The sequence below is a fragment of the Aulonocara sp. 'chitande type north' Nkhata Bay genome, linkage group LG3 (genome assembly GCF_057382095.1).
Source record: "Aulonocara sp. 'chitande type north' Nkhata Bay isolate Kocher_YH1m ecotype deep benthic linkage group LG3, A_spYH_male_GT1.1, whole genome shotgun sequence".
Classification (NCBI taxonomy): Eukaryota; Metazoa; Chordata; class Actinopteri; order Cichliformes; family Cichlidae; genus Aulonocara; species Aulonocara sp. 'chitande type north' Nkhata Bay.
The window spans coordinates 42,074,418-42,089,229 of record NC_141346.1 but is presented as its reverse complement, the minus strand read 5'-3'; the positions used below and the strand labels follow the sequence as shown (position 1 = coordinate 42,089,229).

The 14,812-nt window shown below is 41.3% G+C and overlaps 1 protein-coding gene across 1 annotated transcript; it reads right to left on the bottom strand.

Moving 5' to 3' along the window:
* Positions 1-4,690: 4,690 nt before the first annotated feature.
* pcolceb (procollagen C-endopeptidase enhancer b) lies at positions 4,691-13,501 on the bottom strand. The gene is made up of 9 exons (XM_086287526.1): positions 13,380-13,501; positions 12,115-12,223; positions 10,322-10,580; positions 10,019-10,143; positions 7,319-7,455; positions 6,373-7,157; positions 6,182-6,262; positions 5,534-5,704; positions 4,691-5,051 (listed from the first exon to the last, which is right to left on the bottom strand). Exons 1-9 carry the CDS (start codon positions 13,466-13,468, stop codon positions 4,921-4,923), a joined length of 1,887 nt encoding a protein of 628 aa, XP_086143652.1. The 5' UTR covers positions 13,469-13,501; the 3' UTR covers positions 4,691-4,920.
* Between the last annotated feature and the right edge of the window lie 1,311 nt (positions 13,502-14,812).

Here is a 14,812-nt window from a genome sequence, read left to right as displayed (position 1 = left end):
AAACAGAATATTTATTGGATAGAGCTGTTTAGTCAGAGGGTAAATTGGTTGTGTATCAAAATGCTTGTTTACTTTCTGAATGTTCATGTGCAAAAGTCTTTAGCCACCCATCGTTTCTTCATATTTGGCTTCCAAGCAACCAGAGTTTTTTTTGTTTTTGTTTTTTTTGTTTTTTTTAAAGTGGTCTTGAGCAGTGGAGTCGTGGCCAAATGCTGCTTCAGTTTTTATGATGGCAATTTGCATATACTCTCGAATGTTATGAAGAGTGATTAGATGAATTGCAAAATTCATCTCTGTCATGAAAATGAACTTAATCCCAAAAAACCCACTTCCACTGCATTTCATCGCTGGCATAAAAGTAGACCGCTTCAATAATCTTCTCGGTAGCACAGGAAAGAAGGTTGATGAGCACAAGGCTAGAGATCATGTCATGCTGATTGAGTTGGAATAGCACACTGGATGTGTTAAAAGGGGATTCTTGAAATCATTCTTCTTATTCATCATTGCGTTGCATAAAAAGGGTTTGACAGGCAAGGAGGTGGTTGCAACTGAGATTTCACCTAAATTAACCTTTTGTCGGATCATCAAGAACTTTTAGGAAACAGGTTTAATTGTTGTGAAAAAGGCTTCAGGTCACCCAAGAAAGTCCAGCAAGCACCAGGATCGTCAGCTATGGGATCAGTGCCACCAGTGCAGTGGCGGCTCAGGAGTGGCAGCAGGCAGGTGAGAGTGCATCTGCACACATCTCAACATTATTGAAGCAGTGTGAGATCAGTTTGACAGAGAACAGAACAGAAGGCAGAAACATCCAAAGAAGAGCTTTGAATGTCCTTCAAGATGTCTGGAGATCTATTCCTGAAGATTTCTTACAGAAATGACAAAGTTTGTCATATTTGTGATTAAGGATTAAACGCAGTCACAGCAAATATGGACTTCCAAGCTTGTTAGTAACTGTAGAAACACTTTTTTCTTTATATACTGCATTTCCATCATATGTCTGTGAAGGTTCTCAGTCATCCAGGTCATCGTAGTCAAAGGAGTTTGCAAAGAAAAGCGTCTGGACTTGTGTAAGTTACTTGAAGATGTTTCACCTCTCATCCGAGAAGCTTCTTCAGTTCTAAGGTCAAATGGTGGAGAGTCCCAGATATAAACCTAGTGGGAGTAACCCCCCACAAAGGGACAAAAGGACCCCCTGATGATCCTCTAATCGCCTGAGCCAAGGTGTGAAACTGGGTGTGGGTCCCAATCAGCCAGAGTTTCGGGTGAGTTCATTGTGAAACCTGGCCCCACCTTATCATGCGAATTTCTGAGGTCAGATGGCCCAGGACGTGAGTGGGCGTTAAGGCGTCTGGGAAGGGATCTCAAAACTGGATTATAGATGGCAGAGAGTTGGTGTCGTAAACCCCCGCCTCTGTTCAAAGATGGTCGCTCACAGTGGACAGATGGCTTCTTTCACTCCTCTTTCAAACCATCCAGAGGAGTGAAAGAAGCCATCTATGTCCACTGTGAGCGACCATCTTTGAACAGAGGCGGGGGTTTACGACACCAACTCTCTGCCATCTATAATCCAGTTTTGAGATCCCTTCCCAGACGCCTTAACGCCCACTCACGTCCTGGGCCATCTGACCTCAGAAATTCGCATGATAAGGTGGGGCCAGGTTTCACAATGAACTCACCCGAAACTCTGGCTGATTGGGACCCACACCCAGTTTCACACCTTGGCTCAGGCGATTAGAGGATCATCAGGGGGTCCTTTTGTCCCTCTGTGGGGGGAAACTCCCACTAGGTTTATATCTGGGACTCTCCACCATTTGACCTTAGAACTGAAGAAGCTTCTCGGATGAGAGGTGAAACGTCTTCAAGCAACTTAAAGAAGTCCAGACGCTTTTCTTTGCAAGCTCCTTTGACCATTTCCATCATATGATTGTACAGTTAAAAATCACTCCACCTATTTCCAAAATATAAAGAAATCAGGGGTTGCTCTAAGTTTTTGCACAGTATTGTATTCTAAAGAAATCCCTCTGAAACAGTGTTCATTTAGAAGTTTCCAATCCATGGTGGGTTTGTTCTGTTTCATAATGAGAGAACTGAAAACAGGAATTATGCATTTTGAAGAAACTCAAATCTCATGCGGCTAAAACAAACACAAAAACACCTCAGAGAAGAGTCATTAAAAATGAGAGGAAAACAAAAACAGGCTTTTCGTTTTATAAAGTTCAGGCTGTTTCACATGTGCCCAGGGAAAGTTACCAGAGAAGGTGCAGAAGCTGAATAAACTTGTTTAATGTAAATGTTTTCTGTATATATCATGACGGGAAGCTTAAGGAGGCTGTCCATCATAACTGTAGCTTTTTCACTTCCACTCCTGAATCACCTAAAATGCTTTCAGTTTTTTAGACCTGCGTACTTTATCTCAGAAAATCCCAGCACTTCATCCTCTTTTTGCAAATATGAGAATAAAGAAGCAAAAAAGTACAAAAATGAGTTGTGAAATTGTTTTTCAAAGATGTTGACAGAAAATATACCCTGAAATACCTCATAATCCAATCTTAATAACAAAATATATTACACAGTAAGACAGCTAGTGTGGAAGCCCAATTTAAAAAAAAACCACTGTGACAATCTCTGAAGATGGGGGATGTGAAATGGTTGTAATTCTTAACTAAATCCTACAAAGTTTTTGTGAAACCCCTTAAAGCTAAAAATCTGTACTTCAGTCAAATATTGATTGTTTGATGGTGTACAGAGGCAAAACTACAAAAATGGTGTCCTAAACATTATGGATGGCACTGTATCTCAGGTTTTCCTACTTTGATCACCAGTTTATTAGGTAGACATGTTCAACTTTTCATTAATACAAATATGCAATCGTTCGATCACTTCAGCCACTCTGTGCATTTCAGCATGTTGTCGTGGTCAAGCTGATCTACAGAATTTCAAATCTGGCATCAGAATGGAGAAGAAAAGTAATTTAAGGGACTTTGAATGCTTTTTACTGCTAAATGGGCTGGTGTCACAGTCTGGCACAGGCAGAGTGTATAGAGTGACGAAGAGGACCCAAAATGCAGACACAAATGGACGTGGAATAAAACTTGAATGTTAACATAAAGCGAGCCGTTTATTAAGGCAGGTAAAATATTACAAAACAAAACTGATGAATATGAAGCTAAACGATAATCTAAACTGTGGAAACTAAAGATAAACTTAAAAAAAATCAAAACATGAAACCCGACATGGACACAAAGGTACCTGGACCCTGGAAACATAGCAGAAAGGACAACAGACGACCTGACAATGAGCAAAAAGAAACACACAGACTAAATACACACAAGGGTGATTAGGGGAAGTGGAAACACATGGGGAAACTGCTAACACTAAGCTGACATTACGAGATGAAGGAAGCAAAGCCGACTACACTGACACAGGACACAGACCTTCAAAATAAAACAGGAAACATGAGACGCAGACATGGCAATACGAACTTGACAACATAAGACATGAAACACATAAAGGGTGAGGGAAACTTAAATTTAGGGGTAGAAAAACACAAAGGGAATCTGATAAACAAATGAACTTAGCTAACCTAAAAAACTTAAACATAAACATCAACATAAATAAACTAAAACTTAAAACGCTGGGTCAACAGACCCATTAACGTGACAACTGGTCTGAGTCTTTTTTTTTTCTTTTTTTTTTAAATGCTCATCTACTGAGATTTTCACACATCTCTATGGTCAGATGGACAGAAAATATCCTGTGAGCAGCAGTTTTCTAGGTGAAAATGACTCGTTTATGCCAGGAGAATGCCTTCCTTTGAGCTGATAGGAAGGCAGAAGTAATTCAAACAACCGCTTGTTAACCACGCTATGTAGAAGAGCATCTCTGAACACACGACATGTCAAACCTTGAAGCAGTGGAAGCAAAAATTGAGGCTACAAAATTGAATTGTCAAATGGTCTAATGTGTCGCGATTTCTGCTGCAACATTTGGAAGATATGTTCAAAATTTGACATAAACAAGATGAAAGCACTGATACACCCTGCCTTATATTAACAGTTAATGTTAGTGGTTGTGGTTTAATGATGTGGGGGATATTGGCACAATTTGGGTCACTTAGTACTAATGAGCATCATTTAAAAGCCACAGCCTACCTGAGTGTTGTTGCTGATCATGTCCCTTTATGGTCACAGTGGTCCCATCTTCTGATGACTGTTTTCAGCAGGATGACAAACCATGTTTTGCAAAGTTCATGGGATCATCTCAAACCGGTTTCTTGAACATGACAATGAGTTTGTTGTATTCAAATGGCCTCCACAATCACCAGATCTCATTACTATAAAACACCTTCAGGATGTGATAGAACAAAATATTTCATCATGAATGAGCAACTGAAAAAGCTGCAGCAACTGTGTGATGTTAATATGGACCAAAATCACTGAAGACCAGCACTTTGTTCGATTTGCTGCCTTCGCACTAAAGTGGCATCTGTGACAGCATGGTTGATATATGAAGGCCATTGCAAGCTTTTCAGGAGGTCATCATGTAGGACAACAGTCCCTCACAATCATGTGTCATGTTGCTGCTGGTGATAAATGTCATATTTGTTTTATGGTCTCTAAGATCTTTATGTTGTATAGCACTTCAGTGTACCAGGGAAAGTAATGGATAGTCGAGACTAAAATTACCCCCAAACTGTGTTTATTATGTATCTTTTAACACAGAAACTTTATAATTTACATAGAAAATACAAAAGTAATATGTTAATATCGTATGTTTAAAATGTAACTCCTTCTCACAACCATATTGTAATATGAAAAAAATTCTGCAGGATATTGTTTATAATATTTTCACTCTTTATGCAATGTTACATTTTCTAAAGAGTCAAGGCTGTCAGTTTGATTGGTGGTTTAGGCCACGATGTCAGCATGATTTGCGAGAAAGGACATCCAGTGCTTTTGAATGAACGGGCTTAAAGAGGAGGGTGAAGCTGGAGGGGCTCAAATGGCCATTGCCCTCTGTGTCCACTTTTCCCATCAACACGTAGTTACGGCCTGGACAAGAGACAATGAAGAAATACAGAGCAAGTTGTTATCATTTACATCAGAGCAGCTTGTGATTTTTAAAGGGAAACATTTAAAGGAACAACACTGAAAATGAACAATTCCTGTTAAATAACATACCAATCCAGAACTCTGTTTTACTCCTATTCTTTATGTAGTGGTTATTTATTTACAATAATCCCAGAGGCACCAATGATATATGCTGCAATATGACACCTCTATATGGTTTTATTATCTACATTATTGCCTTTAATCGCTGACTTTTATTGGTTAAATACAAAATCATATCATCTGCATACAGTTTGACATTGAACTGGATTTTAGCACTGGTAGTACCCGAAACATAGAAAGCCATCATTAAGAAATTCCAGTTTGTACACAGTATTTACAGACGTTTGAAAACCTGCTCTAACTGTATTATGTGGCAATATTTCTGTAAGATGGAGAGCAAGAAAACTGTCTCATTTTTTTACCTTTGATTAGTCCTGGGCATTTCTTGCAGGTAGAAGTCAGTGTGACTGTTTTGGCGGGTCCTGATTTGGTGACGGTGAGGCTTCCTGTCTTATACGCCTTGATCAGTGACACCTCGATGGTTGCTGAGCCCCTTGGACCAGGATCTATAAACGTAACCTTACCCGTAATCACTAAAATAAAGAAAAAAGAAAGATGTGGTCACTAAGGGAAACAATTTAAGATTTTTTTAAAAGTTATCATTGCAAGGTGTTTAGACTTCTTTAAACTTTGGTCAAAAATTTAAGACTTTCTGAGTGATTATCTGAGGAATCTGCTTATGAGTGAAATATCCATTGCTAAAAAGCCACCCTAAAGTGGTCGCTACTAATTTGAAGATTGGTGGTTTGACCTCTGGGTGCCCCAGTCTTCATGCCAAAGACTGGGAAAGACACTAACCACAAGTTGCTCTCAGATGCATTCGTCTGAGTATAAATGTGTCTGAATGTTAGAAAGCACTTAGTTGTAGAGTGGGCTAGAATCACAAAAAAGGCATGTTTCAATGGGGAGAAAATGTGTAGAACCAAGTGACATTTTGTAGGTGTAAAGGTGTGAAAATAGATGGAGAGGAGTTATGCAAAGCCCAGACTGCAGCTTGTTTTGTAGCTCACCAAAGTCATGAGGGCAGAAGCTGGTTTGGAGGGTTCCAGTCCGCTTACAGGGTTGTGTACACAGTGGGTTCAGTGGTAAAGCTGTAGGAAAAACATGCGGCAACAAACACTTTCTAGTACAAGTAAACACAAATACATACATGGGGGTAAAAAGCAGGTTAAAAATTCAACACTCATTTTATTGTACTTACGTTTCTTGCTCACATTGGGTTTCTTGGTCACTGCTTTGGTTACTCCTGGTTGAGATGATGCTGTGGGTTTCATCTTAGGTTTGACTGTTGGTTTAACTCCTGCCTTAGTGGTTGGCTTCACTGGTTTCACTTTGGGTTTTATACTGGGCTTAGGTGTGGGTTTAACCTTGACTCTTGGTTTAAGAGTTGGTTTAATGACCTTGGGTTTAGGTGTAGGTTTGGGCTTTGGTGTAGTTTTAACTCCAGGTTTAGGTTTAGGCTTTAGTGTTGGTTTAATTTCAGGTTTAGGTTTAGGCTTAGGTGTAGGTTTAGGTTTAGATGTGGGTTTGATGTTAGTAGTAGTGGGTCTGTTTAGTGGAGGTTTCTTTACTAGCGGTGGCCTTCCTGGTTGCCTTTTGGGTGGTTTGGGGGTGGGTTTGGGCTTGGGGCTTGGTCTGAGTTTGGGAACTGGTTTGGGGGTGGGTTTGGGCTTGGGGCTTGGTCTGAGTTTGGGAACTGGTTTGGGGGTGGGTTTGGGCTTGGGGCTTGGTCTGAGTTTGGGAACTGGTTTGGGGGTGGGTTTGGGCTTGGGGCTTGGTCTGAGTTTGGGAACTGGTTTGGGGGTGGGTTTGGTGGGTATTTTTGTCGTGGAGGTTATCTGAGGTCTGTGGATAAAGTCTCCTCCTGCAGTGGGTGTGCGGGACCCACGAGGCACGCTGGAGTAGTGGGCCATGAATCCATCTGAGGTCACGCTGAGGTCAGACACAAACTGGAGAAGCAGCTCGTTCCCATTTGTCACTATAGTGCTATGAAAGGAACAGGGAAAGTAGAAAGAAAGGATAAAGCGACAGACACGTGGAAGAAACGGGACGTGACAGTATAAACACGTCAGCAAAGCTCTGCTGTAAGGTATGTATACATGTATTTAGCTTAATTCAAAGTAGCTTATATCTGAACAGTATCTCACCCTGGTGGCTTGTCTCCGCAGAATTTCCCTATCCTCCTCGAGTCATCCGTTTCTCCCCCATTAAATAAGGCCACATAGTCATAACGACAATACATGTCAGGCTCCAGATCCAGTTTCTCAAACTGTACCTCAATCACCTGGAAAATAGGTGGAAACAGAAAGCTATGAAAGTCTTGGCAGGGCATGGCGCTAGCACATGTTTACTTCTGACTAATTTTCATGAGCCGTGTACAGTGCAGCCATCAGGAGGTGGTGGTGGAGTTCTGAAACACAGAGGTGCATTTACTCCCTCTCTTGCCCTTGCTTCCTTCCCTCCTTCTTTTAGTTCAATCTCTTGGCACACATGATCACGCCTGCAGGGACTCAAAGAGGTCTTTCATTTTAACTTCGGCACAAGGCCGCTGTCACACTCATACACGATAACTGCATTAAGTATCCTACAAGGAAAGTACATTTCCTTGTGATGGGCCCCTTTACTGCCATTTATTTCCAACACAAGGCATTTAACATACTCAACTGCACATGCAGTCAATTGAAATTTGATTTTGACTAATATTTGGTGCACGTAAATTATAGAAATACAAATTAAAATGATACCTCAGCGCCCGTGCATATTTTCTAATTGTATATTTCACAAAGATTTAAGCCCAGTTCATGTGCAAATTTTTTTGTTTTGAGGTTATTGCATTCCTGGTGCATTGTCAGCTTCACTGGTTATGTAGATTAGATCCACAAGAATCTATTTGTTCTTTGATTGGAAATATTGGCTATATTATTCGTTTTTATAGAGTTAACTATTTAAAGTGTTGAAGATACAGAAAACACCTTTGGATTTTATTATTAAACTGACTGAAGCACCCACTGACAAACTAGAGTATTTATAAATCATTCAATCTAAACTATTTGACTGGGCACTTTCCTGCGTGAGTAGGTAATACATGTTTGGTGTTTGCTAACAATTAGGTGCTTTTAGCTGCCAGGTACAACATTTTAACCCTTGGAAAATAAACCCTATAAGGTGGATTAATTGCTCTCTTTTTTTACGCTAGTTGGAAGGCTATGTACAGCGTATATTCCTTAGCATTTGTTCCTCAGTGCAACATCATGCTGTCAAATTTTTCCACCGGGAAAATTTATGCTAGCTAGCCTAGCTAGTGAACCAGTCCTACACGTGTCCTTATTTCCGCTCTGATGTTACTTTCCACTTATGTCACTTCGTTTTCTAATTTGTGTTCTTGTCAATAACTATCTGTAGACGGCCTAATTTGTGGTATTTAACTTACAAGTTCAGAATAGCCACAAAAATCAACATATTTTACAGTCTTTTCAAATGCATATGAATGTGAAGAATGCCACTTTTAGGCATGGCTGTAGAAAATGTCAGAATTCAAATTAATATGTTAATTAGGGTGACATAACCAAAAGAGATATGTGGGCCATGTGGGGAACAGTAGATATCTGACTTTTTTTTTTCAACATGTTGATGCTTCATTCTAGATATATGTACAGCGGGTAAAATAAGTATTGAACACATCAGCAGTTTTCTAAGTAAATATTATTCTAAAGGTGCTATTGACATGAAATTGACCCGATGTCGGTAACAACCTATCAAATCCACACATGCAAAGAAATCAAACCATAGTCCATGAATTAAGTTATGTGTAATAATGACAAAGAGAAAAAGTATTGAACGCATGAAGAAAAGGAGGTACAAAAAGTAAGGACACCAGCTGAAATCTTCAGTAATCAGAAAGCAATCCTTCCACTTATTGCAAATTAATATCAGGTGGTTCAGTCCCAATAAAAAGGTGTCTCATTACCAAGGTGTCAACAAGAAACATCTAATGAAGGGTAAAATCAATGAGCTTTCTTAAGACCGTCGCAGCCTTATTATGCAAAACATACCGATGGCATTGGTTACAGAAGAATTTCTAAACTACTGAAGGTTCCAGTGAAGTTTGGAGGTGGCAACATCCTGATGTAGGGCTGTTTTTCAGCATATGGCGCGGGCACCCTTCACATACCTGATAAAAATCTAACAGGATGATGAAGACGACACGAGGGTTTGACATCTCAGCAAGACGATGAGCCCAACACATCCAAGGAAACTCAGCTGGTTTCACAGATTAAAATAAAGCTGGTAGAATGACCCAGCCAACCACCTGACCTGAATCTAACTGAAAATCTATGGAAAGCTCTGATGCTCAGAGTTCATAAAGGTGTCTTCAGGATTTGAAGACTGTGTGGAAAAATGAGCCAAAATCATGCCTGAGCAATGCATGTGACTATAGTTTCTCCATAAAGGAGGCGTCTTGAAGGTGTCATCAAAGGCTTTTGTATGAAGCATTAAATACATTTCAGTAAGCGTTTTTGATATTTTTTTCTGTGTCATTTCTCATTATTACACATAACTTAATATTTGGATATCTGCGGTTTAATTTCTTCGTATAAATAACGGGAAAAAAAATACGGTAAAATGGTAAAAATATTCACTTAAACGTGTCACAATAATTTGACAGATAAACTAATATTAAGGCACTGATATGCTATAAATAAATAAAATGATAAATTCAGCTTTCTTTAATATAAGCGAGCAGGTCTTTAATGCTACTCGATCATTAGGAATCTAATAATAATAATAACAGAAATTCGGATGTGAACCGCTCTCAATCTGTATGAAGTGTAGTGTGATCAGCTTACATTGCTCGGCTCTACGGAGATGTGCCACGAGCAGCTGATGCCTGCTGGGTAATTGGAGTTGGGCCAGTTGGGCGTCTTTACGGAGCCCTGTGATTTGGTCAGTCGTCCTCCACAGAACTGGTTCTCTGTGGAAATATGAAAAAGAAGATGGAGTTAAAAAATAAGAGTGTGCTACAATATGTTAAGGTGAGACAAAAGCCAGGTGATACAATAAAAGCATGAGGCTGCCCTGTGTTTGCAGGAGAATAACAAAACTGTGTCCTGGAGCCCCAGTAAAATATTTGCAGGATTACTTGTCCTCACCTTCCATATGTGGCTTCCCTGCATTGAAAGAAGCCAGAAATCCTCTTCCACCAGTGGCTTCATCCGTCACCATCTCCAGCATCATGGTGTTGGAGGTGGAGATGAGGGCACCGGGCCTGAAGGTCCCGCAGAATCGACCTAACTTCTGCACTAGGCGGGAGTGACCGTTGTAGACGTCCAGGTAGTCATAGCGGCAGATGGGGTCAGCCTCTAAGTCAAAGAGGCGGAAAGACAGCATGACCACATGATCCTCGGGGACCTGGAGGGGACAACAGACTCAGTATGACCCACACACAGGAACAACCTGGTTTTTTGTTATGTAAGGCAGATTATTTCTTCAACATTGATACTGCTTGTGTTACTCTGAAAACAGCAAGAAAATGCTGAAAGTGAAGCATATCAATAATGAGTAAAAACTACAGATGTGTTTTTGAAGGAAATAGATCCAGAAGAAAATAGATTACCAAAATAAAATAACCAGATTTGAAAATGTCCTTTCATTGAAAATGATCATCTATGCAACTGTTATTCACAACCCCGAGCTCGTATTTGTATTATTTTGACTCTGACTTGTTTTATTTTGTTTCATGTGGTTTGATGTTATATCTGAATTTGTAACATTGTAATAATGTGGCTTGTTGGCCAGATCTGAAAAGTAGATGTTATCCTCGAGGGACCTGCCGATTAAATAAAAATAAATAATATATTTCACAGTTAAAATGACAAAAAAAAAGGGAATAGCACAGGTGTTACTTGAATTATCAACACAAAAGGAAACACTGCAGTGTTTGTTTTTTCTTCTCCCCAAAAAGTCCCATTTCACTATTTCCTGTTTCCTCCCCTCACCCCCAACCAGTCACAGCAGATGGCTGCTCCTCCTTGAGCCTTGTCCTGCCGGAGGTTTTTTTCCTGTTTAAAGGGAGTTTTTCCTTCCCACTGTTGCCAAATGCTTGCTCATAGGGCAGGGGTGCCGAACTGCAGGTTTTAGATAACACCCAGGGTCAACACACCTGAATCAAATGATTAGTTCATTACCAGACATCTGGACAACTTCAAGACATGTTGAGGAGGAAATTTAGTCATTTAAATCAGCTGTGTTGGATCAAGGACACATCTGAAACCTGCAGGACACCGGCCCCGAGGCCTGGAGATCGACACCGCTGTCATAGGGGGTCGTCTGATCGTTGGGGCTTTCTCCGTGCTGCTGTCTTTACTTTACTACAGAAAGCTCCTTGAGCCTTGGAGCCATTTAAATAAAACTGAATTGAATTTCAGTAAATGGAATGGAGTTCTTGAAACATGTTTATTTACATGTGGATGAACCAATAGTTGTCAGGACTCACAGAGGAACTGTAAATTAATGTTTTGCTTCTTGTTTCTGTGCTGTTGAAGCACTTTCTAACAGTCTGGCTCCCCCTGTAGCTATGAGGAGATGGTACGGTCCAGTTTGGGCCAAGCTGGTTTATAGTAGGATGATGAAGGCAACTTAATATGAGCCTGTTGTTGGTGGTTTGATCATTTTTGGGGCGGCTGTGGCTCAGGAGGCAGCACAGATTGTATACTGATCTGAGAGCACTGTAGTCAACCTGACCTTGCTTTCATTAAATGTTTTTCTATTTTTTTCTAAATCACATTTTCTTTAGTTTTCTAGTGCCACACAGCAATCACATCCTTTTGGCACTACAATGATTTGGCTTCAGTTCAAAACATTTAGTCATCTACATAGGTGCTACCACTGTTTCGCTATCCCCGTGTCCCAGACTGAAACATCACAGCTACTTTCAGTGACTCACAGTGATGTACCAGGTGCATTTGCTGTTGGGTTTGTACAAGCTGGGAAAACCTTCACTGGCCACGATGCCGGAGTCTATGACCAGGTGGCCTCCACAGTGGAAGACTGGCCTGAAAGAGAAAGAGAAAAATAAATCCTGCCCTTCACTTCATGTGCCGTGGGCTTCAGGAAATGCTGCTTTTGCTTATGCAGCTATACTGAAGAGCATTGAGGCAAAAACCTGCACACACACACACGTTTAGATGTGAAAAACACAGTCTTTCTCTGTTCTCCAAGGCTGGGAAAGTTCCCAGTAAACTCTCATGGTATGTTTTTTTTTTCATAGAAGTTGGCCAAACCAAGCCAGGACTGTTAATACACAGTATATGTGTTATCGCCACACTCTGACTGCACCGCAAGAAAACTGTACGCGTTCGCTTTGCAAACACCGCCGCACAGCAGCCCAATCACACACGGTTTGGTGGCACACACACCCACTCTTTCGCACTCGGATAAACACACATCAAAGCAGCGCCAGCTTCAACTTTTAATTTTGCCGTGCGGGCCAGGCCCAGACTCGTTAATTTAGATGTTGGCTGATCTGGCATCTGGTTTTCCTCCAGAAACTCTGCAGCTGGAAATTAGGTTTAAATTTTACTCCATAGCAGCCAGTGAGGCAAAATTTACAATCCCTTACATTACAGAGCTGTTTTTCTGTCTCTCAAGTTCTCCAGGCATGCATGGTGTGTCTCTTGTGGTACTCTAAGGCCACACTTGGCCAAAATATTCCAGTTTTGGAGTCCCCTCCCTTCTGACCCTCAGGAGCTTAGCAGGCCACAGGCATTTGTTTGTCTCTCATGTTCAATTTACACCTTGTTTGTGTGGAACTCTGCACAAACAAAGAATTTCAGGAAGATTTACTTCTCAGCTGCAACAAGAAAAACAAACTATATGACACGAGAGCACTGCTGCTGGTACATCTACCCAGATTTAATCACAATAAATTACAGCACGCTGTCATTATGTGTCCGCCTGCCTGTCTGTGTGTTTATGGGATGCCGACCACATCTTTCTAACGCTACACCCTTCTATTTCTACCGAACTTTCGGTAATCACAATACTGCGACCAGGAGAGGAAACAGTCTCACACATGCACAGTAGTTAATCCAGACTGATGTGGGCTTGAAAATTGCTTGCCACATGTGCACATACTGAAAAGAAAATTGGTTCACAAAGGGCACATTGACAGCTCATACATACAGAATAACTTTGCTGCGCACACCTTACCTTGCGTTAGTGTCATTAGTCTGAGCATCAGTCCATCCCAAGGACAAAATGACAAGAAGGCACATGGGGGTCCACACCCAGTCCTCCATCCTGCTGTCCTCCCGGATTGGGAAAGACGAGAGTGCAGAAGGGAAAGAAGGAGGGAGAAGCAGCGCAGAGGCGTGGAGAGGGGTAAGGTTTTGGGAAGGGGAGGGGAGGCAGGGAGAGGAGGGGAAGTGATGGTTGGATGGTGGGGTGTTACGGAGGGAAGGCGAAGAAAGGCAAGGGTGCGTGAATGAAGTTGGTTAATGCAGGTGACTAGCAGTAAAAAGTGTTGTTTACACTGATTCACAGCCAGAGTGGATCTGTACAGTGTGCTTGTGTTGCTCATTAACAGGTAGACTAATGAAGTATATGCAGAAGGTAAGTTTCTGTAGGCGTGTGCTTACAGAGGGCCTGTGTTGTAGCATGTATAATGACCACTTCACAGCGCTGCCGGCTACAAGCCGTGCTTTTGTTCGCCATCTTCATCTGGAACCATCAGGTTTACATGTTGGACTTTTAGTCAAGAATTCAGCTCGACCGAAATGCTGTGGTGGGACTTTAAAACAACTGTGAATAAACCTCAATGGGCTGTAAAGGATTCCCAAAATTCCTCCATAACCATGTGAGAGACTGATAAAGAAATGAAAAGTTGGTTGTACAAGCTCGTGAAATGCGGACTAGCAAAGGACCGTGATGTTTGCAGATGACTCTGTGATCTGTAGCAAGAGTGGAAAGCAGGTGGAGGACAGCCTGGAGAGATGGAGGTGTGCACTGGAGAAGCAAGGCAGATTACATGTGTGTGAATGAGAGGGAAACAGGTGGAAAGGTGAACATGCAAGTAATAGATGTAGTAAAAGTAGACGAGTTTGAATACATAAGGTTAACCATACAACGCAATAGACAGTGCAAAGGAAAGGTGAAGAGGAAACTGCAGACAGGGTGAAGCAGATGTTGAAGATGGAGGTGCCACGCAGGAGGAAAAGACCACAGAGGATTTATGGATATAGCGAAGGAGGGAGGATATGCAGATAGTTGGTGATCGGCCGAAAGAGGAATAAGAAGGAGGAGCTTGGAGGATGTAGCTTTCTCTTGGTGTGTCTTTCACAGGATTTTCTGATGGCAGCCGGTGTGCACCCTTGGGGTAACTTTAATGCAGTTGAGTGTATTGATGTTTGAGTGTGATCACTTGGTCAGGGGGAGTGGTAATTCTAATCATGGCCCAAACTGTGGTGCAGCTTCTGTCTGTCCTCTTGTTTGCTAGCTTAATCTTATCAGGACTGGTGGATCTTTCTTCTTGTTATCATTAATTGGTTTCTATTTCCCACATATAATAAAATTTCTTGTAACAGCACTTGTATTGCGGTGTTTAAATCTCAATATAATGGTAGTCCCTCTTTTGGCTCACACAT

Excerpts from the sequence above, each read along its gene's own strand:
- pcolceb (XM_086287526.1), bottom strand. The coding sequence starts at position 13,468 with ATGGAGGACTGGGTGTGGACCCCCATGTGCCTTCTTGTCATTTTGTCC. Across the intron at positions 7,158-7,318 it reads TGCGGAGACAAGCCACCAGG|CACTATAGTGACAAATGGGA; the intron begins GTGAGATACTGT and ends TTCCTTTCATAG. Across the intron at positions 5,052-5,533 it reads ATGCCCAGGACTAATCAAAG|GCCGTAACTACGTGTTGATG; the intron begins GTAAAAAAATGA and ends TCTCTTGTCCAG.